This window comes from Alosa pseudoharengus, unplaced genomic scaffold, assembly GCF_046254945.1.
Source record: "Alosa pseudoharengus isolate Yale_2024_CS ecotype anadromous, Long Island Sound unplaced genomic scaffold, YU_APseudo_1.1 YU_APseudo_1.1_scf_9, whole genome shotgun sequence".
Classification (NCBI taxonomy): Eukaryota; Metazoa; Chordata; class Actinopteri; order Clupeiformes; family Clupeidae; genus Alosa; species Alosa pseudoharengus.
In genome coordinates, this window is record NW_027468881.1 from 13,775,364 (window position 1) to 13,800,697 (window position 25,334).

The following is a 25,334-nucleotide window of genomic DNA, read 5'->3' on the forward strand; positions in this document are numbered from 1 at the left end:
ACACCTGAATATTCCACACCTAATTCAATAAAACACCAAACCATTCCATGTATTCCACACCTAATTCAATAAAAACACCAAACCATTCCATGTATTCCACACCTAATTCAATAAAAACACCAAACCATTTCCAGTACAGGCTATTTTCTTTATGTTCAATCAAAACATTTAGCCTATTATTGCCACTGGTGGGGCATGTGTACAGGTGGCTACTTTCTATTTAAATAAGTATCTATAAGAGTCACTGTTACTCTGCTAAATGGTGAAACATAACCGCCTGAATTAGTAAATCATTATTTTTAGACCGTAAACATAAAGCTAGGTTTGAGTGCGTCACTGCTGCGCGGTGCATTGTGGGTATTCGTTTTGTAGGCACGTTTTCTATCCAGCATGGCAAGCAAGCACAAGAGGTAAGACATAAGGAAAACGTGTCAAATTATACTGAAATACGTGGATTTGAGAAGTGTACCCTGTAGGAATGTGTCGATCATTTTGCTTGGGTTCCTATTAATTAGTCTAACGTACAGCTAAGACAAGAGTTTTGTTTACAGTGGACCCATATTCTCTTGTGAGCTAAGATGTCCTTCTCATTAAGTTAGCTGGCTATAAAGCTTGCTGGCTAACTTAAGTTGGACACACGTTGGAAAGTTGTTATGACATGTTTAAGTCTGAGACTAAATAAAAAGAAGTAATTTCCTCAGTATTACCGCTGTATCATACTATTTGCTATGTAGATGAGATCATTTCACCCCGATAGCTCTTATCAGTCAGTGTGTATGAGAGCATGCTAGTTAGCTGGTTTAAAAGTGGATAGCTTTATAGCAAGTTTTATAGCTAATCAAACTGACTACATAGTCTTGTGAAGTTTTAATGTCACAGCTGCAAGTGTAACGAATGCTATCGAAACATTGTTGATTAGCAAACTAGACGCGATTTATTAAGTTGTGATGGTAATCTGTTGGTAAATGATTATTGATTTTCTTTAACTTTTTATTGACTTATTTTAGGAAGTTGAAAGACTTGTCCGTAGATGAGTTCCTGGTGTCTGGCTTTGACTCAGACGGAGACGACTCTGATTCGGATGGAGAAGAGCATATCCAACAGAATGGCAAGAAGAAGAAAACTGACCCTCAGGAGACGTGAGTGTTGTATGCTGTGTACAGTCTGATTTGAAGTCCTTAGATGTCCATGTTTCAACGTACGATTTTACAACCTTTTACTTTTAGACAGTACCAGCACACTGTTTCATTGTTTTTGCTAACTTCGCTGTGTTGTAGGATCCCCAAGAAGAAAGGTAAGGCGACTGAGCACAAGGACCAGCTGGCTAGGCTTCAGGCAAAGGATCCAGAATTCTACAAGTTCCTGAAGGCCAATGACCAGAAGCTGCTGAACTTTGACGACTCAGACAGCTCAGAGGATGAGGATGAGGAGAAGTATCACACGCTACCCTCTGAACTAGAGGTATGCATAGTCATTCTTGTAACAACGAGGAAAAAACATCCATATTGGTTTTGCTTGTTATTGTTTATCATAAGTTTATCATTCTCTATAGGAAAAACTTCATTTGAACCTTTTCATTATATTCCCATTAGGAGGCCAAATCTGATGAGGAAGAAGATGTACCTGCCAAGTCGAAGAAAGCTGAATCCATCCCAGTCACAGAGAAGATGATCGCTGAGTGGAAAGCAGCTCTAAGAGTGAGGGTTATTTTGCTTAAAAAACAAACAGCTGTGGGCTATACTACGAATCTCGATTAGTGGGTTAGTGAGGTATGTTGCGCTCAAAGCCATGCTATGCTGTGACACAGAAGTGGCTCTGTTTCAGCGTCGCTGTATCACCATGGTGTCTTATGCTGTCAACCAAACCTGGTCGGGAGCAGGTTATGTGCTAAGTTATAGCTCAAATCGTGTAAAACTACCGCCCACTGACCAATCAATTATCTTGAAAACTAAAGTTATCTCACATGGAGGATTCTGTCATATATCTTACAGGTGGAGCTCCGCCTTTACAAACATTTTGGATCTCAAATGCGCTTTAATAGTGTTGTGCGTGCAAATATGCCACTATGGACGTGCGTACGATACAACATCTGATTGCAATCGATTTATTTAATGTTATAGGCTAGACACAGCCTCGATATGTCTAGATAGCCTAGATATGTCCAACGTGCTTCATAGTATACCCCCTGGTCTGTTGCAAACACCCCATGACTAGTGACATGAGTCTGTCACTGCATTTACTGTGTGACATGTTGTGGACTTTAAGTGCTTTCATTAAATATGTTTTAGTGACTTATCATTAGCTAGCTATTATTCTTAATTTCTCATAGAAGAATGTAAAAAATAGAAAAGATTAACTATATATGCCAGAAGCTGGAAACTGCTTAATACTGGTAATAAATAATAATAATCATGAAAAACTTGTAATACTGGCTGTGAGTGGCTTACGTAAATCATTTTGTAAATTTTGTTGTCTGTGGCTCGGCTTGAGCCACTTTCAAAACATAATTGTCTTTGTTTCTAGGCTGAACCCTCCCAACGACTCTTCAGAGAAGTCACTCAAGCTTTCAAAGGCGCTGTAGCAACAACGAAAGGCGAGAGTGATGACCAGTGTCGATACGTTGTGTCCGATAGTGCAGGTAATGCAAAAGTCGACTTGTGTGCAGGGATATGTAATGTGTGCAAACATAATGCAACGTAATGTGCAATGTGTTCGTTGAAGCATTAGCTAACATTGTCATTCCATAATGGCAAAAGGCATGTGTAACTGTGTACTGTCTGTTGTTTCCAATGTCTTTGTGTAGTGTTCAATTCGCTGGTGTTGTTCTGCATAAGAGATATCCCAGTGGCTCTGCAGAGGATGCTTGACCTCAAGTCACTTGAGAAACAAGACCAGAAGAAGTAAGGACAATTTGCCTCTTCACTTACCCCTCACAGGTGGCACTACACCATAGGGCTGCACAATTAATCGAATTTTAATCACGATCACGATTTTGGCTTCCCACGATCAAATTTGCGTGATCGAGCGATATTTCAAATGCGTGCTCTACCCATAGAACCAACCTGTCAACCCATAGAACGCTCCGCTACAAAACAAATCAAGCGCTGTCTGACCATGTGCCTGCATGCAGCCTACCAATGACAGCTGTTCCCTGCACTGCTCAGCCTGATGCACTGTGGACTAGTGACATAATGTTAACTATTAGTAGGCTAGTTAGACTATACAATAAACGACGATCAAAAATCAAATGTGTGGCACAGCAGAAGGCCAAGAGCTTGTCCCTCGAAGCGGATCATCCATTGTTTGAAAATATTTAGGATTTCAGGCAAGTTAAGTCAACCAAAAATATAAGCAAAGCAGGGCTCTCAACTCATACCGTGAAACACATCACATGACGAAAACCACACATGCCTTTTTTATCACGTTAACTTTTAGTCCTTGTTTGCTTCCTCCGATAGCCTATACTGTAATAAGAGTTGAGCTAACGACGGGGTCCGTGAATTTTATTCATGTATTTTATAAGCTACATGTGCAACCTACAATGCATATGCGTTTCAAGACACAGCGTACTCAAAACGAGTGAACAATAATGAAAATGTAGCCTACACGTCAGTGTTTTACATATCAACGAATGACTAAACCATGGGTGTCCAAACTGCGGCCAGCCATGCACTTTAATTCGGCCGCCGAGCATTTATTAGTTTATCATAGGCCGCTCGCTATTTTTTTCCAGCGATAGGCGACGTTGTGGTTAACTTTAGGCTACTGCAAACTGCTTTTTACACTCTTCTTAGAGAACGTTTACAATGTCAATGTCAAAACAGCTTGTCACATCACATTATTATTATTATTATTATTATTTGTGTGTGGCCCGCTGGCCAATTTTCAAAACCCAATGTGGCCCTTCAGTCAAAAAGTTTGGACACCCCTGGACTAACGATTACAGTAAACTCATGAACACGAAGCAGAGCTTAAGTGGCTAATGGGGAGCGTTGGGAGGATTCCCGGTGGGCGTTTTCCCAAATATTAACAAAGTAGCACGCACAAAACATTTGTTTGGAAGTTGTTTGGAAGTCGCAGTCAAATCTATATTTGCAGTAATTTAGGGGAGTAAAAGTGAGGGGAAGAATTTGGGTGAGCCAGATAGCAAGTCCAATATGTTTAGGGAAAAAATATTTTTGTCACTAAAATTAATTAATAATCGTGATAAATAATCGTGATCTCAATATTGATCAAAATAATCGTGATTAGCATTTTGGTCATAATCGTGCAGCCCTACTACATCAGGTTAAGCATAAGCTAACTGTAAACGGTTTTACTGGATTTGCCGCGATATATATATAGCCTTTTTGGCGGATCGCCTGTCGGTTTTAGATACATCGAGGCGAAATGGGGGGGTCGACGTGGCCCGCCAATTTTACCACCAAGGAGGCTAGTAGTCACAGAGGCGAAACATTTGGTTTCGGCATGAGTGTAAAAGCATCAAGGCAGAATGGGGGAATCTGGGCGGGTGTTTTGATGACACCACATATGTTACCAAATGTCACTGTTTAAAACAAACAAAGTAGCAACATGCTATGAAGCCAAACAAGCAAACACAGCTAAACGTAATGACAATGAACTCTTACCTCTATGGTCTACTGCAAGTTATCCACAATTATCCATAGTTAGTCCACCATTATTTCAGTCATGCATTCTTCTCGATATGAGTGAGTTAGTTAGAGATAGAGATAGCTTGGCCATATTCTACTATCACACAGGTCTGACTAAATTGACTAAACATTCTCTTCAGAAACACTTTTCTGTAGCCTATATGTACCTGGCAAACCAAAACTTACAATGGTAGCTTAACCCTTACAAACGGTCATAATTAGATAGCAGTTTCTGGCATCCATTAGAAAAGCATTTTTAGATGAATGGCCAACTATACATATAGGCCAACTTAACTACAGTATAGCCTACATCTGACTCGTCTTCAGGGACAAGCAACGTCTCCTTCACTAATGTGACCCACAACTTTTTCATGCATTAATTTGTTTAACAGGCTACATGGCGATTAAGCACATTGAAGGCTTTCTGTTCATTGTATCACATTTTATTTTCAGCAGTCAAAAGGGGTGGGGGCAAAATTACTGATGGCAAAATCCCCAGCTAAACTGATGCATGTCAAAGCTATCATTGTTTGAAAATAATGCACAGGTATGACCGGGGCATCGTTTGTTCCCATGCGTTACTGTTCAGGCCCAAAGTTGCACGTCACGCTTCATTTTGCTATTTGGCCCTGCTTCCTGGCTCCTCAACATGCCGGCTTGTATGTGAACACTCACACCAAGGCGGCAATTTTTCACCTCCTTTTTAGACAGATAATTCAGCATAAAGATGTCTTTTCTCGCTGTACATTTTGCGCAATCTCTATCTAAAAACAGCTTGTGTGTATTGTGTCGACAAGGAAATGCACCCCTCTTTTTTTAAGTCCCCATTGTTTTGTTTTTCTTATTTGCAGACTGATATTGCCATCATCCAGTAAGAGGTGGCAGAAGAACATGCTTGACATCAAAATGTACCTTAGTGGTCTCATTCAGGTATGGAAAAGTACAAACCTACTCATCCACACATACACATTAACCAGGAGTAACCGCTGAACACTAAAAGAACACTGCACTGAGCCACTATTGTTTATAAAGTTTACACATTGTTTCCGTGTTGTTCAACATCAGTGGTTACTCCTGAAGTTACCTCGGTAAACCAGTAACCTTGCTTCGTAGTATACCCCTCAGGATCTGGAAAGTGATTGTTGTGAAAAAATTAACTGAAGTAATTGTAGTAACTTTGATAATTTTCATTTTTGTTTTAGGCAGTATTAAGGACAAATGTGGCTGTTTGTGAATTTTTGTGTCCTGGAGCAACTGCCAACTCAAGTGTTCAGGATTTACTATACATGCTTGTCAATACATGTGAATCACTGTTGTTGACCTGTGCACCATGAATCTGTTCACAGCTCTTGTCCAGTCTAACTCAAGCCACAGTCATTGCCGCTGTTCTCCGTCATATTCACCAGATGGTGCCCTACTACCTGTGTCTGGCAAAACAGTGCCGAATATTACTGAAGGTAAAACCATCCTGTCATCACACTGGCCCTCATTTATCAATCAAGCGTAGAAACCAGTGCAGATCTGAGTGCAGAGATCATCTTATCACCTGAAGCAGTTTGTTTTCAATAATAATAATAATAATAATACATTTTATTTAAAGCGCCTTTCAAGTCACCCAAGGACACTGTACAATAAGAGAAAAGGATATAGACATAAGAGTAGCATAAAAACATCAAACAGAGACAGTATACAAGAGAACATAGACATAAAAGCAACATATACAGGGACAGTACAAATAGACAGTACACTTAGTAAAACACACTATACATTCAGCAGGGGACAGACATTGCCAACAAAAGTATAAAAAAAATAAAATAAAACAGTAATAGAGGAGCAAGTGGGATGGAGGAGGCAAGGTTATGAGTAGGAAGGAAAAGCAAGAGTGAAAAGGTGAGTTTTTAACATGGATTTAAAGGTGGACAGGGAAGTGCTTTGACGTAGTGCAAGTGGGAGGGAGTTCCAGAGTTTGGGGCCAGCCACGCTAAAGGCCCTGTCACCCATGGAACGGAGATGTGCAGTGGGGTGGATAGGAGGTGGGCATCAGTGGAGCGTAAGGTGCGGGTTGGTTGGTGTAAGACGTCACTCGTCAGGACCAATGAGGGAACTGGGAGTGGTCGAAGGAAATCGTGAAGCTGTCCGCGCGCTGTTGGAAATATATCAATTGATTACAACCCCCTGTTAAACCTAATAAATCTGACCGCCCAGTATTGGAAAAGTTTCGGTTCAATGTAACATTGCTATGCTTAGTGGGTTGATACGCCCACAATACATATTGTTAATGAGAATGCCTAACTTGTTTTCTTGTGACACGCGCTCAAGCTTAGGAATATATACTATAGGTCTCCTCCAACTGCCGATTAATTCGGGCGGTTCCTAAACATAACACGTATTTGGTCTGGAAGTGGTCAGAGGTTACATGCTGATCCGGACTGCTATACTCATCAGCGTGCTAGACAGTCAAGCAAATTCCTATGCTACAGGGGGTCAGGCTGTGCTAGGTTTTCGCGACCAATCTAGGACCATCGCTGACAAACTGCCCACCGCTGTGTAATGCTTGGTCATTTCATAATAACATGCCAGCTCCCAGCTGATTTAGTTTCTACGGCGGCGATAACTAATCCCAACCGTCCATTATGCTAGTAACGTTACCTAAACTGCTACTCTGGTCTACAAGTACAATAGAAAGGCTATGCGGGTCAGAACATAACAATTTATTTGTCAGGTACAAGCTATTCATCCAATACATTATAGAAGGTACATCTAAATGAATAATGTGAAAGTTACGAAAACAGGTTAAAGGAACATTTAGGAAACCATATGAAGCAATCAGAGAATGAACATACCAGCTCAGAGGATGATGACTACACACCAGAGTGGTGCGGGAGATTCTGAGTACAGAATGGCTCCCAGAATGCTCTGTGAACATCACTTAAATACTACCTAGTTTGTGGTTAGTTACATTGATATGGATCACATGATTGGAGGTCAGCTGATTTGGGATCACATGGTTGGAGGTCATCTGATTTGAGAGTACTTTGATGAGACTTGAGACCATTGTAGTGAGAGTGCATTAATCAAGACATGACAAGGTACACATTAATTACATTTCCTGCTTCCTAGTTAGTTTCTCCTGTGAAAAAGGCAAAGGTTAGAGATATAATCAAAAGTTGTTGTAGCAGCAATATGTGACAATGGGCCCACAATAGGCCCACACTTAGTAGTTGATCAAGAGTCAATATATGACTGAAAAGATTATCATCAGCCTGGTAATTAGGATCCTTACAGAGGTAAGGGGTCAGGAGGCTTGAAAGATAAGAGGGTGCAAGATTATGTTGTGCTTTGAAGACCAGAAGGATGATTTTGAATTGAATACGGTATTGTACAGGGAGCCAGTGTAGTTGATGGAGGATGGGAGTGATATGTTGCCAGGACCTGGTACGGGTGAGAACTCTTGCAGCGGATTTTTGAATGTATTGTAGCCTGTCTAATCTCTTTGCTGAGACACCAAAGAGCAGGGCATTACAGTAGTCAAGTCTGGAGGTTATGAAAGCATGAATGAGAGTCTCAGCAGTGGTGGGGTTAAGGGACGGGCGGAGTTTAGAAATGTTTTTGAGGTGGAAGAAGGCTGTTTTAGTGATGTGTTTGATGTGAGAGTCAAAGGAAAGGGTAGAGTCAATTATGACACCAAGGTTTTTGACTTCAGAGGTAGTGGTGGTGAAGTAACCAGGGATGGATAAATGTGATTGTTCCAGCTTTTTCAGTACAGATGGTGTGGCAATGAGTATGGCTTCTGTCTTGTCATGGTTTAATTTGAGAAAGTTGTGTGTCATCCAGTTGCTTATGGCATTGAGACAGGTGACCAGATTGGAGGGAGGGAGTGTGTGGGAGGGCTTAGTGTGAATATAGATTTGTGTGTTGTCAGCATAGCAGTGGAAGTTTAAACCATACTGACGTAGAATATGACCAGGGGGGAGGATGTAAATGACAAAGAGCAGGGGACCTAGGACAGAACCTTGGGGAACACCATGTGAAAGGGGTGAACTGGGGGACCTGAAATTACCTATGGAAACAAACTGTTCCCTAGCTGTAAGATATGACCTAAACCAGGAGAGTGGAGTGCCAGTGATACCCAAGAGTGTTTCCAACCTGGTGAGCAGTGTGTTGTGACAGACCGTGTCGAATGCAGCTGTAAGGTCCAGCAGTAATAAAATGCTGACATGGCCTGTATCAGCCGCAAGTAGTAGGTCATTTGTGACCTTGACCAGGGCCGTCTCGGTTCTGTGCTGAGCCCTAAAACCAGACTGAAACACTTCCCATAGGGCATGAGCAGTCAGGTGTTCTTTGAGTTGTGTGGCAACAGTGCGCTCAAGGAGTTTGGAAATAAATGGCAGGTTGGAGATGGGACGGTAGTTTTTGAGATCGTCGGTAGCTGCTCCAGTTTTTTTAAGAACAGGAGTGATAGCTGCAGTTTTGAGAGAGTGAGGGACAGAACCAGTGAGAAGAGATGAATTTATAATGTGAACGAGGAGGGGGCACAGCACCGGCAGGCAGGTCTTGACCAGTGGAGTAGGCATAGGGTCCAGGAGGCAGGTAGAGGACCTAGCCTTGGTGGCAAGGTCATGGACAAAGTGCTCATCCACAGGTGAAGGACTGGACTGGTAATGGGGGCATCACTCAGTGTAGCAGCAGTGGGAAGTGATTGAAATTGCCTGTAGATGGTGTTTATTTTGTTTTGGAAAAAATCAAGAAAGTCACAGCAAAGATCAGTTGAAGGAGTAAGTGGAAAGGGTTTGTTGGGCTGGAGTAGTTTATTGACTGTGGAGAACAGGGCTCTAGGGTTATGCTGACCTCGGGCAATGATGGTGGAGTAATGCACAGATTTAGCCTCATTAAGAACCTCCTTGTAGGCCAGTACCTGGTCTTTATATGCCTTTGCGTGGACAGTTAGGCCAGTCCTTCTGCTACGTCGCTCCAGTTGGCGGCCAGCAGCCTTCATTTTGCGCAGCTCAGGTGTAAACCATGGAGCAGAGTGTAGAAAGGAGACAATGTGTGTTTTCAAGGGGGCCAGATTATTTAAAGTATCAGATAGCTGAGAGTTGTAGAGTAGGACAAGATCATCAGGACACAAGTTAAGTGGCTTATCCACGAGTTGAGATTGTAGTGTGTCTGATAGCTCAGCTGTGTTAATGTTCTTGGTGTTCCTATACGTGATGGAGCGTGAAGCACGGGGACATCGATGAGGCTCAGGAACAGCAATATTAAACATTACAGCTTTGTGGTCAGTGACAGAGAGATCTTTAGGGCAGCGGTCAGATGGAGAGATACCAGCGGAGCAGACAAGATCAAGAGTGTGACCTTTTGAGTGGGTGGGAAAGTTCACATGCTGGGCAAGATCAAAGCAGTTTAGCATATTGAGAAAATGATTGGCAAAATTACAGTTATTTGAATCAACATGTATATTAAAATCACCCAGAGCAAGGATAGATGGATACAGAGGGCATACAGAAGATAGAAGCTCAGCAAATTCATTTAGAAAATTGGGTGATGCTTTAGGCGGCCTATAGATAAGCAAGATTAGTAGTGGTAGACTACCAGTAAGTTTCAGAGCAAGACATTCAAATGATGAGAAATCCTGCAGAGGCACACACACAACCTTAAAACAGGAGCGGTAGAGCATAGCAAGTCCCCCCCCCCCCCCACGCCCAGCCGAGCGTGGCTTATCAATAAATTCAAACCCAGGTGGAGTGGCTTCATTTAATGTGATAAACTCATTTGGCACTTGCCAGGTTTCAGTTAAACACATAAAGTCGATGTTCATATCAGTGATTACATCATTAATGAACATGACATTAAGGAATGCCATTTCTTGCCAATGCCAATAATGAGTGACATCAAGGAATGCCATTTGTCCCTGAAAAAAATATGATGCCTTGCGCTTTTCAAAAGAAACTAATTTTTATTGATGATAGTAATTCTGTTCACATGATGGCTATCCTAAGCCATCAAGTGTGTCAACATAACTGGCAGCACTATGTAAAGTAGGCTACAAATGTGCAGGGCAAGTCTTTGGCCCAAGACTATACTCTATGAATATAACTCTCCAACTTTTTTATCTTACCTGTGTCTGTACAAACTGTGTCGAATCTTACTGAAGTTGAAACCAACCTCATCACATGCATGTGTTGCTCAGCTGAGCCGATTGCTCTCTCAGCTCCCCCTACTGGCCACATGCATACAAAACAACTCAATAGCAAGCAACTTGCAGTTTTCTTAAGGGGTCAGGGAGTAGACTTATTAGAACATGATAACCAGAATGCCGCATTTCTTTTTGCAAGATTTTATGAAGTTAAAACACTGTGTGTGTATTTACACTTATTTTAAAATTCATCAGTAAGATAACTTTTAAAATGAAACCAAATCCAAATTTCCAAATTGAAAATGTAGAGAATGAATGGTTTCAAAATCATTGTGTAATAATCACAATCTCTGTATTGACTAAATATGATATTTAGCCATTATTTAGCTGCCCTAGTTTAAATGGTTTGTTGTCAGTTGAAGAAGTCATTCAGCACAGACTTTAATTTATTGTCAGCAAAAATGAAATTGTGTTCTCCAGTATTTCCTTTTCTATGGTAGTGTTCTTTAGTATTTTGTTTTCCTTTTCTATGGTAGCTGATTGCCTGTCTTGAAGTTGTACAGTCAGGTGACTGTTCAGGTAGACTTGGTGTTAATGATCTCTCTGATTCCCCGTCCCCTCAGCACCTGGTGAAGCAGTGGAGCACAGGAGAGGAGACTGTGAGGGTTCTGGCCTTCCTGGCCCTCAGCAAAATCTGCCGTCACAAGCAGGATGTCTACCTCAGTGTCGTTCTAAAGGTTTGTGTGTGTGTGTCTCTATATGTGTCTGTCTGTGTGTGTGTGTGTGTGTGTGTGTGTGTGTGTGTGTATATATGTAAGTGAGCAACTGAGCGTATGTGTTTATGGACTAACGGACAGTGAAATGTACAGGTAAAGGTAAATCAGAAATCATGTATTTTGACGTGTGTGTTGGTGTATGTTGTAGATCACGTTTATAGGATGAGTGAGGTGATGCTTAGAGCCATGTTCAGATATAAAATTAGAGTTGTGGAATTTTCAATTATATGAAGTTAAAGGAATGTTCCGGAGCAAAAACAACCTAGGGTCTATTTTCAGCTTTGAGCAAGAAGGTCGTTTGCATTAACTTGTCAGTTTGTTTTTGACGTGTGTTTATGCCCGGTTTACTTTCACTGTAAGACAATTTGGTGTTAATGCAAACAACGTTCTTGCTCAAAACTCCACTAATTAACGTAATTATGCTCTCAAACAACATTTTGAACCTGTTAGCTTCTGAAAATAGACCCTAGGTTGTTTTTGCTCCGAAACATTCCTTTAAGCTTAAAAAGGTACTAATAATTTTGAGAAATGTTCATGGGTTAGTTCTCTTAACAAACAATTGGCATCCTCTGTTTACTTTTCACACTATTTGGATATTTCAGACACATGCTGTACATTTGGATTTTAGCAACAAATCAGTTTACACATTTGTATAAACACCCCAACACAGGAAATGGGCACACGAGAAAATTATGGAATTTAGTGTAATATCCCTTAATGGGCCCACATTTGGTAAAATGTATTGCATTGTAAGTATATGCAGTGATTGTGTGCTCTCTGTAGGTCCTCTGTGGTAATATATCCTGCTGGCTATCAATCTGACTACACTTTTGCCCCACGTTCTAACTCAGTTTGTGTTTGTTTTCTAATTGCAGCAAATGTACATTGCCTACGTGCAGAACTGCAAGTTCACCTCCCCCACCATCCTGCCCCTGATCAGCTTCATGCAGCGCACCCTGTCCGAGATGTACGCGCTGGACACGCAAGTGTCCTACCAGCACGGGTTCATCTACATCCGCCAGCTGGCCATCCACCTCAGGAATGCCATGACTATGAAGAAGAAGGTGTGTGTGTGTGTGTGTGTGTGTGTGTGTGTGTGTGTGTGTGTGTGTGTGTGTGTGTGTGTGTGTGTGTGTGTGTGTGTGTGTGTGTGTGTGTGTGTGTGTGTGTGTGTGTGTGTGTTATTCTTTGTGATTAGGGTTGGGCACCGAAACACGGTTCTAATATGGCACCGGTGCCGACACAAACGGTAGTGACTGCATCGAATAACAACGTGGATTTCGGTGCCTCATTTCGGTGCTTAAATAGCGTTTTTTAAAAAAAAAAACACATCCAGATACAGTTAGCTAACATATGATAAACACTGGATGTATAAACCAGAGGGGTGCACCACATAGGCGAGTGGACAGTGTTTGACAGCTTGCGTGAGCCCAAGTAGCTTACTTTAAAGCGACATGCGAGCTCCTGTCAAAATCTAGCAGTGGGCCTAACTACACACAAGCAAAAGGCTATGAAACAACGTCAACAGTAGGCTAGCCTATACATTACACAATATCCTTGCTAATGCGCTAACTGACATTTATTTGAAATGTTATCAGCAAAGTTGTAAGGTGAAAACTTTATTTCACGGTGTGTTAAACAACATAATGGCATGATATTAATCTTTCATGTGCATGAGGCCCATATAGCATCACAATGAATATGAAGATCATGTTAAAAGTTAGCTGGCAAAAACATAAATATGTAGGTTACATATCTGATGTCACTGAGCTGTCAAAGAGGCTACGAAACCATCTCCGTACGTTATCGCTAATTAAACTCAGCTGACTGGTGTTAGCGAATAGCCATAGTTGCTGTTAAAATACTAAGCTAGCACTGGGAATCTAAACACTTCAACACCGACATGTAGCCTAACATGTTCAAAACTACAGCGTGTTATGGGTTAAGACAAGACATTTCTTGAAGCATTTGGGAACACACTGAATTAACTGGAAAATAGAGTCCCTGTTAGATTAGCTTGCTTTCAAATGCCGTTGTCCATGACCTGGCAGTTTTATGGCAAGCGGTTTTAACATGCATTATGGCAAACCGCCTACACTGGGTAAACTTGAAAGCAGAGCTCACCATTGTGTGTGCATGCATGGCAAGCTGTTTTAACATTTAAATGTATTATTCGTAGGAGCAATGAGATATTGATAGTAAATTAAAAAAGAACAGTTCAATTTCATGTTCAAAATTGTCTTATCAATAAAAAAAAAAGCAATTCATGCTTTAGACCATTTTAATTTAAAACATTTTAAAAACAAAGTACCGGTTCAGGCACCGTTTCGGCACCGGCACCGTTTTAAAAGTATTGATTTAGCACCGGTATCGGATAAAACCCAAACGATACCCAACCCTATTTGTGATATTAGTGATAAGTAGTGCAGTGCCCGTTACAAACATGCTATTCCTGTAAAAAAAAAACGTAGTCCCCGTAGCCAATTACATGTCTGCAAATAAGAAAAAACAACATTCCAGCTAAGCATTCAATAATAAACATCATTATATTATAATAAACATGCAGTAAGCAGAATTTAAGCATGTCTGCATTTGACATTTTTGACAGATCAAAATGACATAGGCCTAACGGTAGGTCTAACAGCTGTTTTGAGTTAAGGCTATGTTTAGCCTAATTAAATAACTTGATGAGAGAGAAGACGAACACCATTTTGTGGAATGATGCATGGTTATATGAAATTAGCACTGATTCAGTGCTGTGCTATGTGAGAGGGGGAGTGGCTACAACGGCTAGAGTGGCAAAAGCCAATGTGTACATCTTTTATCGATATTGAACAATATTTTGTGCATTTCTTATTCAAACAACGTCAAACTTGGCTCTGCACTGACACGTACCTGTAGCAAGACACCTGCCAAATTTGAGATCAGTCAAACGAATGGTTTGAGAGATGCTAATAACAGACACAGACATTTTTATCATTAATAGATGGATAGAATATATTATTGTATTATTTTCACGTCACTCATGAAATCATCATGATTACCGTAAAACTCAGAAAATCATTATTTAATTCAGATAAAGTCATGATTTAAACATGATCTTTGTTCAGTGTTTTTTTTATTTATACTTACACTTATACTTACACTTTTTAATAACTTGCAAGGAAAGACATTGTATGTTCACTGTTTACAATGTAAATATAGATGATTGTTAGGAAGTTACCTCTGAGGCCCCTAATGCACTCATATAATGTTCTGCTCTCTGTGTCCAGGAGACGTACCAGTCAGTGTATAACTGGCAATACGTGCACTGCCTGCACCTGTGGTGTCGTGTGCTGAGCACCCTCTACCCCAGCGAGATCCTGGAGCCCCTCATCTACCCGCTGTGCCAGGTCATCCTGGGCTGCATCAAGTAAGAGCACCCTTACCCACCCACACACACACACACACACACACACACACACACTGCCCAGCTGCCTGGGTGTGGACTGGTTTTACCAGAAGCTTTAAACAGGAGAGGGTTTTGTGCATGTAATGGCCAGTTCACAGTTGTTTTTAGCAATGGCAGTTATTTCAGGGAGTTGTGGGAATGGGTGGAAAACGCATTAATTTTTACATGCTCACAGGGAAAACGAGCGCTGCAAAGCCACCAGCATGTGGAGCTGTTGGTTAAATTTTGTGTGTGTGTGTCCTTGCTTGTATTCAAGGACCTGTTGTAGTGTGATCATGTGGTTGTATGTGTTGTTAATTTGCTTGTTAGTGAAAGAGTTTCTCTGGATGTTTTGCATGGAGTGCAGACTATAAATATATATGTATATATGCTTTTTTTATTATTATATTTCAGTAGCTTGATAGGTGCAATTATGCATGCCTTTATTAAAGATTTTATAAAGGTTTTTTTAGTCTTGGCTTTTCCTATTAGTCCTTACTGCAACTTTACTGACTTTTTTCCCCTCTCTCTCTCTCTCTCTCTCTCTCTCTCTCTCTCTCTCTCTCTCTCTCTCTCTCTCTCTCTCTCTCTCTCTCTCTCTCTCTCTCTCTCGCTCTCTCTTTCTCCAGACTGGTGCCCATCGCACGCTACTACCCGCTGCGACTGCACTGCGTGCGTGCCCTCACCCTCCTGTCCTCCAGCACCAGGACCTTTGTGCCCGTGCTGCCCTTCCTGCTGGAGGTGAGTTTCCTCTCCGCCACAGCCCACCGCGGCTGCTCTCTGTGTCTGGGCAGTGCCCCGCCGACCACTTCACAGCACCCTGTAGAGTGTGTGTGTGTGTGTGTGTGTGTGTGTGTGTGTGTGTGTGTGTGTGTGTGTGTGTGGATGGCCTGGAAAAAGCCCTGAGGGAAAAAAAATGTGTGAAACTCTAAATTCTTAGCTCTTGCCGCTCTCTCTTGCCCATACGGGAGCCCAGCGTGCGACGTGACCACCACTTAATAACAGGGCCGTGTGTGTCTACTGTCTGTCTATGTCGGGGTGTGTGACGTTCAAGTCTTTGTTCAGCCTCAGAGGGGGAAACTTTCCATTTATATAACGTGGTGGATTGCGTCCACTGTGGTCTTATTATATGGGGGGGAGGACAATGGCACGTGGCCCAGTGGTGTGGACAGTGCCGCCAGCCCTAGGTGGGAGGGAGAGAGGGAATCCACTTCTGGGAATAGGGGTGGTGATTGTTGTTTGTTTTGGTATTGTGCTGTTGTTATCGTTGTTGTTGTTTGTGTGTGTGTGTGTGTGTGTGTTTCCTCTTGCGACCTCGGCGACGCCGTCTTTGTCTATTGACTGAAAACAAGCCTGAGTGAGCACAAAGGCTGCCGTGTGAATCTGTACAAATGGCAAATGATGAATCAACACACACACACACACACACACACACAGAGAAAGAGAGAAAGAGAGAGAGGCGAAAGGAAAACCTACTGCACACATGAAATCACTAATTTCAACATGTACTCCATGTTGTTCCTCGTTCTATGATAGTGTGTGTGTGTGTTTGTGTGTCTAAGTGTAAGTAAGTGTGTAAGTATGTGTGTGCGCACATGCAACAGTGAGCAAGGCACCCCCCTCAGTTAGTTGTCTTTCGTTATCGGGAGTAGTGGAGGACTTTTTCCACAGTGTGCGGTGGCTGACATGCTGTGTGTGTGCGTGTGCGTGTGCGTGTGTGTGTGTGTGTGTGAGAGCAACAGCGTGAGCGGCAGGACCGTGTGGTGGCAGCTGCAGTTAGAATAGAAGCAAGGAGACGGCAGCCGCCCAGACCAACGGAAGGCTGGGGGCCCGGAGAGAGAGGGGTGCTGTGGGTAGCGGGGTGGCTGGTGGAACGGTCACTCCTTTGTGCGTTCAGCAGCCGCCTGACCAGAGTGTGATAAAAATGTGTGAGAGTGTGTGGTGGGAGGTGTGTGTGTGTGTGGGGGGGGGGGGGGCAGCCTGTGGTTTACGCTTCTCTGTGAACACGCTAAGCAGACCACATCCTCCCGCCTGCAACCCCCCCCCCCCCAACCCCCCATAGACCTGCTTTCAGCTCCCAGTGTTTATTTGTGATGCACTGCACTTCCTGTTTTTTTCCCCCCATCTCTCTTTTTCTTTCTTGCTCTCTCTCTCTCCCTCGTTAAAACGGGGGCTGAGGTGTGCGGCCAGGGGCCGGGTTGAGCTGGCCTGCCTCTAATTGAAGCAGCAGAAGTGGCCCCTGGTGCCCCCCACCCCCCCTGGCTGGCCGCTGGGGCGCGGGCCCCTCTGATTCAGGGCTTCCTGCCTCCAGCGCCCCTGAGCGTATCAGGTTGGGACCATGCGCCACCATTTCCTGCTGGTCCCCGCAGGCCGACACCACATCCGATGTTTGTGCAGGCCGCCTCGACCCTCGGCAGCCTGCAAGCTCACACATGCACACGTGTATACACACACACACACACACACACAAACAGAAGCACGGTTTGCTCACACGCAGTTGTACACCTACAGCGCACACACAAATAAACTCACACACACACGTGCATGTACTTGGAGGCACAGTCAGTCACAGTCAGACACAAACGTACAGTCCATTCACACACTCACAGAACACACATTTATTATTACACTCGCACACCCAACGTGTTCACACACCAAGACTCACTTGCGCAGTTAGAAACCCTAAGCCTTCAGTCAAACATGTCACATACACAATACTCTTCTGACTAGGGTTGGGTACTGAAACTCAGTTCTAATATGGCACCAGTGCCGACACAAATGATAGTAACGATATCGAATAACAACATGAATTTCGTTTTTTTTTTTTAGTAAGAGTTATCACTGCACATAATGTGCCATCTCTAAGGTCTTGCTCTGATAGCACCACATACTACAGTTAGCTAACATAAACAAGATGTATTTGCATCTTACCACATAGCCTAGGCTAGTAGACCGTGTTTGGTAGCTCTCGAGCCCATGCCAAGTAGTACACTATAAAGCACAAGCTCTAGTTGAAATCTAGCAATAATACACAAGCAAAAGGCTATGAAACGACATCAACAGCCTAGTTTACATAAAAAGCTTGCAAATGTACTAACTGGCATTTATTTGAAATGTTATCACCAAAGTTGTAATGTGAAAACTTCTCAGAAAACGTCCACACTACATAATGACATTCATCTATCATTCGCATGAGGCCCATACAGCACCACAATGAATTTGAAAATCATGCTAAAAGTTTGATTGTAAAAATATAAATATGTAGGTTACAAACATACCTCTGCATTGATCTGGAGCTGTCGAAGAGCCATCACTGCACGTTATCGCTAATTAAGCTGCTCTGACAGGAGCCTAATGTTAGTGCATAGTTGCAGTTAAAATACCTACTAGTACTGTGAATCAAAACACTCCGTCAAAACACCGGCATATGTAACATGTTTAAAAACTAACAAAGAGGGAAGACATCAAATTTATTGAAACATTTGAGGACACACTGGATAAACTTTAAAGCAGTCCCTCAACGATAGATTAGGCTGCAGTTGCCGTTGTCCATGACCAGCATATGACTTGGCAGGGCCATGGCAAGCCGTTTTAACATTTTAAGTTATGGCAAGCCATTTCTACTGGATAAACTTGAAAGCAGAGGAAAGTTTGACATTGTGTGTGCATCCATGGCAAGCCGTTTTTACATTTAAAGTTATGGCAAGCCCCCTGCAATAAGAATTATGCCTAGAACCAATGAAACTACAGGTATTGGTAATAAATTGAATATAGCCTACAGTTCAATTTCATGTGTTCAAATTTGTTTAATCAATCAAAAAAGCAATTTTTTCATGCTTTCAACCATTGGTTTGGGCATTTTGTTTGAAAAACGACGTAGGCTACTGTTTTGGCACCGGGATCATTTTAAAGGTAACAATTTAACACCAGTATTGGAGAAAACCCAAACGATACCCAACCCTACTTCTATGCTTTGCCATTAGCAAGTTGGCGGGAAGTGGGCACAGAATAACACAGAATAACCTCCCCTGAGTCTCAGTTGCGTCCAGAGGTGCGTGCGTGCATGCATGCGTGTGCACCCACCCACCTCCGCTTGTCGTGAGGCAGAACGCCGTCTCTGGCTCGGCCTGTGTTAAAGAGATGGCTGTTAACAGCCAGATTCCATTTTATTTTTATAGAGCTTTTAAAAAGGCTCCCGCACAAAGCACTTCGCTCAAGTTCAAGGCCTGGGCAGTGCAGCCAAGATTCCAGCAGCGCCTTGTGCTGGTGCTGGGCCTCCCCCAGATATAAATAACACACTGAATGTGTGTTTTTGATGTGCCACCTTCTGTTAGACAAAGCTACATAGGTACACCAGTGTTATACTCCAAGGTTCTTCTGATGTAGTCGGTTGTAAGTTAGTAAGTTTGGGTATCCCAAAGACTGTTTTAGAAATTATTTTTTATTTCACGTGTTTGATTTGAGTAAATCTGCTTATTTTATCTGTTTGATTTGAGTAAATAATGTGTAACCAATTGTTTTCCGAGTCATATCTCCAAGTTATAATCAGGAAGTTGCAAATGGAACGCCCCAAAAGTCGTATTCCGACTCGTCAGCTCGTTGGAACCCTGAGTACCCCGTTATTGTTATGTTTGTTTGTTTGTTTGTTATTGTTTGTTTGTGTCAATTGTTATTGATGCAATAGCATTATGTATTCTGCTCAGATCCTCCAGCAAGAAGACTTCAACAAGAAGCCAGGCCGCATGAGCGCCAAGCCCATCAATTTTGACGTGGTCTTGAAGCTGAGCAAGACCAACCTACAGGAGAAAGCCTTCAAGGTGAGCTTCTGTGAAACACTTCTCATAAAAGAGGTGGATTAATTCTCCATATGTAACAGCTTATAAATTAGATGACCAAGATGTCTCCTTTCTAACTATGGACCATGGAGTTTGTCCTGAATTCACCTTTGACATGCACCTCATCCGGCCATATGGAATAAACCCTTTAAGCGGTCTTAGACTGCCATTGATATTACTCATCTTCCCTGTCGCTCAGCCCGACTTATAACTACATAATGAAACAAACAGATAAGCGAAATAAAGGTGTTGAAGAAAGTGAGCTGACATTTTGTCGCTCTAGTCTTGTTTTGTCTTTCACCAATTATCACTTTCTGTCTAAGTTAGTCAGTCTGTGTCTGTCTTCCTCTCCTCTTTCCTTTTCACTCTCCCTACTTTCTTCCTCTCCTCTTTCCTTTTCACTCTCCCTACTTTCTTCCTCTCCTCTGTCCTTTTCACTGTCCCTACTTTCTTCCTCTCCTCTTTCCTTTTCACTCTCTACTTTCTTCCTCTCCTCTTTCCTTTTCACTCTCCCTACTTTCTTCCTCTCCTCTTTCCCTTTCACTGTCCCTACTTTCTTCCTCTCCTCTTTCCCTTTCACTGTCCCTACTTTCTTCCTCTCCTCTTTCCTTTTCACTCTCCCTACTTTCTTCCTTTCTCCCTGTTGGTGCTCTCAGAATCAGAATCAGTTTTTTTTATTGGCCAAGTACTTACATATACAAGGAATTTTACTTTGGTAGGTGTTAAACTCTCTCTACATTCAACAAATAGACATGCAGTAGTACAAATAGACATGTAGTAGTAAAACAATAGACAATAGTAATAAAGACATACTGTGCAATATATACAACAACATACATGTAGGCACATATCAACGTATTAACATAATATACAAAATACAATATACATATAAGGTATGGAATGGAGTGGAGTGGATATAAAGTGCAGAAGTAATGGTGCAAATGTATGCATGTAATGTGTGCAAGATGCATATTGGGATGATAGGTGTGTAATGTGAGGGATAAGTGGGTGAATGGCCAAAGAGGGGATGACCCCACTTAACTGCAGTTCAGTACAGTGATGGCAGAGGGAAAAAAGCTGTTCTTGTGTCTGGTTGTTTTTGTGCGCAGGGATCTGTAGCGCCTGCCGGAGGGGAGGAGGTTAAAGAGTGTGTATGCAGGGTGTGTCTCTCTCTCTGTCTCTCTCTCTCTGTCTCTCTCTCTCTGTCTCTCTCTCTCTCTCTCTCTCCCTCTCTCTCTCTCTACCTTTCTCTCCCTCTCTCTTTCCCTCCCTCTCGCTCTTCTTGCTCTCACTATGTCTTGCTGATCGGGTGTAACTGGATTGAGGGCAAAGCTGAAGGCCCTTGAACGTGGCCGACAAGCGAGAGGGGTGAGTGGCCACGCCTGCCGCTGCTGCCAAGAGGATTGCCACGCGGGGCTTGGGCGATTATCCCTCTCGCCCGGCTGGCAACGCCGCGCTCATGCCAGCCTCCTCCCCCACATCCCCAGCCCGCGCCAGGCTCACCCAGACCGGGGCTTACGGGGGGGGGGGGCGGGCAAGTAGAGGGCATTGGTAGTGCCGACCCGATCACAACTGTCCAGGCCAACCAGGGGAGGGGGAGCCCTGCCTGTTTAGCTTCCCTGCCCCACGACCAGACCCCGGACTGGGTCGTCAGACGGCAACACCCCACCCCTCTGCCCTCCTCCGAGCACCCAGGGGCCCATCTAACCATTGAGCCTGCCGAGCGGCTCAGGTCTCAATCCGCGTCTAAAAGCAGGCCAGGATTAGCAGGAGAAGGTGCCAGGCGCTGTAAGCCCTCGCATAAGCGACATGTCAGCAAGCCTGCCAGGCCAGGGCACCAGGTGACAGGTGCGCCTCTAAGCTGATTGAGCGCCCCCAAGCTGTTCCGCTGGCTGCCTGGGCCGTCCCCGCCAGACCTCCCCGGCCGCCCGCCCGCCCGGCTGCCTGACCGCCGGAGGTCAGGCTTCCAGGAACAGCCATTGTCCACAGGGTGTGTGTGTGTGTGTGTGTGTGTGTGTGGGGGGGGGGATTACTATGAGCGATAGCGTGGCGCTGGAACTGCTAATGTTCTGGCCAGCCGCAACCACACTCGCCCCTCCCTGTCTCTGGTTTCCCTCTCTTGTTTTATTTTCTCCCCCCCCCCCCCTTTTGCCTCTCGTTTCTTCTATTAATGCACATTTATCCCTTTACGCCGTCAGACCTGTCTCAATGCACATTTATCCCTGTCTCTCTCCAGTTGTTCTTCTCTTCTCTCTGACGAGTCAGAGGACTGAATGTGATTTGTAGACCTATGTGTCTTTTTTTTCATCTGTGGTATTTTTCTTTGCTATGTTCCAGGACGGCCTGATCGAGCAGATCTACGACCTCATGCTGGAGTACTTCCACACGCAGGCGTGCACCATCGGCTTCCCTGAGCTGGCTCTCCCCACAGTCATCCAGGTAACACGACACCCAGCCCCCTCGCCACCACAAAAAACGTCTGGAATTTGCGTCAAATGTAGATTTACACGATCTTAGTGAATTCATTTGTTTGTTTTACATCTCTAATTTAAAGAGAATTTTATTTTACCTTTTTCTACCATGATACAGCCATAGATGCTGATATGGCATTTAACTAATAAAAATGACCATTACTGCTATTACCCCAGCCTCATGCCTGGGTCTGGGCCCTCCCAGTGCCCCATACGCAGCCTGGTGCAGCAAGGCCTGTGGATGCCGGTGGGGCATATGGAATGGGTGGATGGTGACGGGGAAGGGCTGCTCTTTGGGTTGTTCTTCCACTTTGAAGAGCTATTTGTGAACCACAGCCCCCCCCCCCCCCCCCCCACCCCAAACAGCCAGGCTACGGCAACTGGCCGCTCTCACAAAAGACAAACGAGCTGGTCAGTCTGGGCTGCCGCCTTTGAGTTAAATATACCAGCAGGAATATAAACGCACATAAACGCGCGTGTAACACACACACACACACACACACACACACACACACACACACACACACACACACCCATCTGAGCCCACCACTAACCAACACAGGGGAAGCTTGCCCAACACTGCACCGAACCCGAGAAAGATGTCAGACAGAAAGATGAGAGAGAGAGAAAAACAGATGGAGAGGGAGAAAGAAAAAAGACAGGCAGGGAGAGGGGAGAATGCCTGCACTCCTTTGGTGTTGTTTTTTTTATCACCCTGGCAACTGCCCGGCCCACATTCTGTTTGAGAGGCGCCCAGCCCGGGACATCCAGCCCCCATGTCCCAAGTCCAGCTTCCTCTCCTCTTTTCTCATCCCATCCCTGCTTTTCTCTCTCTCTCTTTCTTTCTCTCTGTCTCTTTCGTTTTCTCTCTCTCGCTCTTCCTTCCATCCTCTCCCACATCATCCTTTCTCTCGAGCCAGGGGAAGAGAAGAATGCCGCCACGCACATTAAACCCATCTTGGACTTTCATGGAGAGGCAGACAGTGAATGTTTACCCATTGGCTAAGATGATTTAACAGGCTATTTGAGTGTCTACCAGTGCAGTCTCATTCGCCTAATACATATTTTAGGAGTTCACCCGTGAACCCAGGCAGAAAATTACAGCTACACGATGCATACCTTCAGCATGTCGGCCTCAAAAGACAAAGGCAGATTTCCCCACGTAAACAAACACTCTGTCTGGATTTAGACACTTAGCTAAGTGCAACAGGCTGAAGGTTGAAGGAGTGTTTTGTGGTAGACCCATTTTTGCTCTCTGTTTATGCTCTGCCTCTTCCTCTCTCATTTCTTATAACTATTGTCATCCTTTCTTTTCCTTCCCTCTTTGTGTCTTGTCTGTTGCTACCTCCTCTCCATCTTCCTCCTTCTCTTCACCCTTCTCCTTTTCACCCCCCCCCCCCCCCCCGTTTGCCCCTCTGTCTTTCTTTCAATCTGGGCAGCTGAAGGCTTTCCTGAAGGAATGCAAAGTGGCCAATCACTGCAAGCCGATCCGGCAGCTCCTGGAGAAGATACAGGAGAACAGCAGCCACATCACGAGCAGGAGGCAGCGAGCCGCATTTGCCGTGGCCGACGGCACCGCCGTGGTGAGTGAGACTGTATGCCTGTGGTATGTGAGTGTGTCTGTGTCTGTGTCTCTGTGTGTGTGTGTGTCCGCCAGAATGTCTGGACAGGTCAGCCGCACCGTATCCCAGAAGCCTGCATTCCACCTCCACGGCAACACCTACGTCTGTCTTTCCCATCAGCCTCTCTGCCTCTTCCTCCCCTGCCGCCCCGAGTGCGCTGCGAGTTTGAGTTCACCAACACACACACGCACTCGCACGCATCTGAAAATACACCCGTTTATTTATAATTTGCCACAGTTAGCGCGTCCTCCCCTCTGCTACGGCTGCCTGCGACGCCACTATTTTTACCTTCCTGTCTCTGTCCTCAGCGAGAGAATGAGATAGAGAGAGCGAGCGAGCGAGCGAGGGAGGGAGGGAGGGAGTGGGGCTGTTGTCTTCTCTGCTCGATAAAGGTCGCCGAAGTGCTGCTGTTGTTACAAGGAATAGTGCATTTTATATATTTCCTCACAGGGCCTGTAAAACATATGATTTTTTTTTTTTTCTTTTTTTTTTTGAGGGGAGTGGGTTTGGTTTGGCAAGTGGTATGAAAACATTTCCCCTGCCTTGAACTCTCCTTGAATTCTTTCCTTGCAAAAAAGACAGCGAGAGAGAGAGAGAGAGAAAGAGAGAGAAAGAAAGTGAAGGAAAAGAAAAACCGTTGCGGACAGCTGTTGCTACAGTTGTCTGACCTGCTGGCCCCAGACGTGGGTAGGGAGCTATTTATTTTTGTAAAGAGGGGGGGCCGAAAAAAATAAATAAATAAAAATAAATCCTCATCATCATCATCGTCGCCGCCACCACCACCACAGTCACCACCACCCACCTTCAGGCGCTCCACCCTGCCCCGCCCTGCCTGGCCTCACCTCTCCCCAACCTCGCACAGGTGTCAGCTGGCCTTCGCATGCGCGCACACACACACACACACACACACACACACACACACACACACGCCAGATGAGTCCCAGCTGCCTGTGTGTGTCTGTCTCTGTGCATATGTGTTGCCCACGGGCCCTGCTGTGGTCCTTCCACCCACGGGGACCAAACAGGAAGTCCGTGAGCTAATTCAGACGCAGCCGAGCTGAAGACGTTTAACTGTCATACGAGCCCTCCGCCTGTGTGTGTGTGTGTGTGTGTGTGTGTGAATGTGTGTCCACACATCCCTTTGTGTATTTGTCTGTCTCTGTCTGTGTGTGTTTCTTCATCCATGCAATACTGAACAGTTGAAACTAAAGACTGCGGTGAGACTGGAGCTTGGCTAGAGGATGGATGGGTGGATGGATGGGTGGATGGATGGGTGGATGGATGGCGAGCTGGCTTAAATGAGCGGGTGGTAGAGAGCTCTTCAGCTCTGGCTGTTGGGATCAATGTGAGGGAAGATGGAGTGGTGGCGGATATAGCCATCAGCGTCCCCAGCAGTAAACATTGGCGGGAGG

At 44.3% G+C, this 25,334-nt stretch overlaps 1 protein-coding gene across 1 annotated transcript in view; it reads left to right on the forward strand.

Annotated features, from left to right (window-relative positions):
• The first annotated feature begins 363 nt into the window (after positions 1-363).
• Positions 364-25,334, forward strand: part of noc2l (NOC2-like nucleolar associated transcriptional repressor) — a 38,710-nt gene continuing 13,739 nt past the window's right edge. The window contains exons 1-15 of the mRNA XM_076276491.1: positions 364-410; positions 1,008-1,139; positions 1,278-1,461; positions 1,593-1,697; positions 2,524-2,638; positions 2,804-2,900; positions 5,504-5,582; positions 5,999-6,109; positions 11,412-11,525; positions 12,440-12,628; positions 14,837-14,976; positions 15,624-15,735; positions 19,698-19,811; positions 22,167-22,268; positions 23,740-23,883. Coding sequence (XP_076132606.1) covers positions 391-410; positions 1,008-1,139; positions 1,278-1,461; positions 1,593-1,697; positions 2,524-2,638; positions 2,804-2,900; positions 5,504-5,582; positions 5,999-6,109; positions 11,412-11,525; positions 12,440-12,628; positions 14,837-14,976; positions 15,624-15,735; positions 19,698-19,811; positions 22,167-22,268; positions 23,740-23,883 — 1,758 coding nt within the window. The 5' untranslated portion in view covers positions 364-390. The remainder of the gene's footprint in view (positions 411-1,007; positions 1,140-1,277; positions 1,462-1,592; positions 1,698-2,523; positions 2,639-2,803; positions 2,901-5,503; positions 5,583-5,998; positions 6,110-11,411; positions 11,526-12,439; positions 12,629-14,836; positions 14,977-15,623; positions 15,736-19,697; positions 19,812-22,166; positions 22,269-23,739; positions 23,884-25,334) is intronic.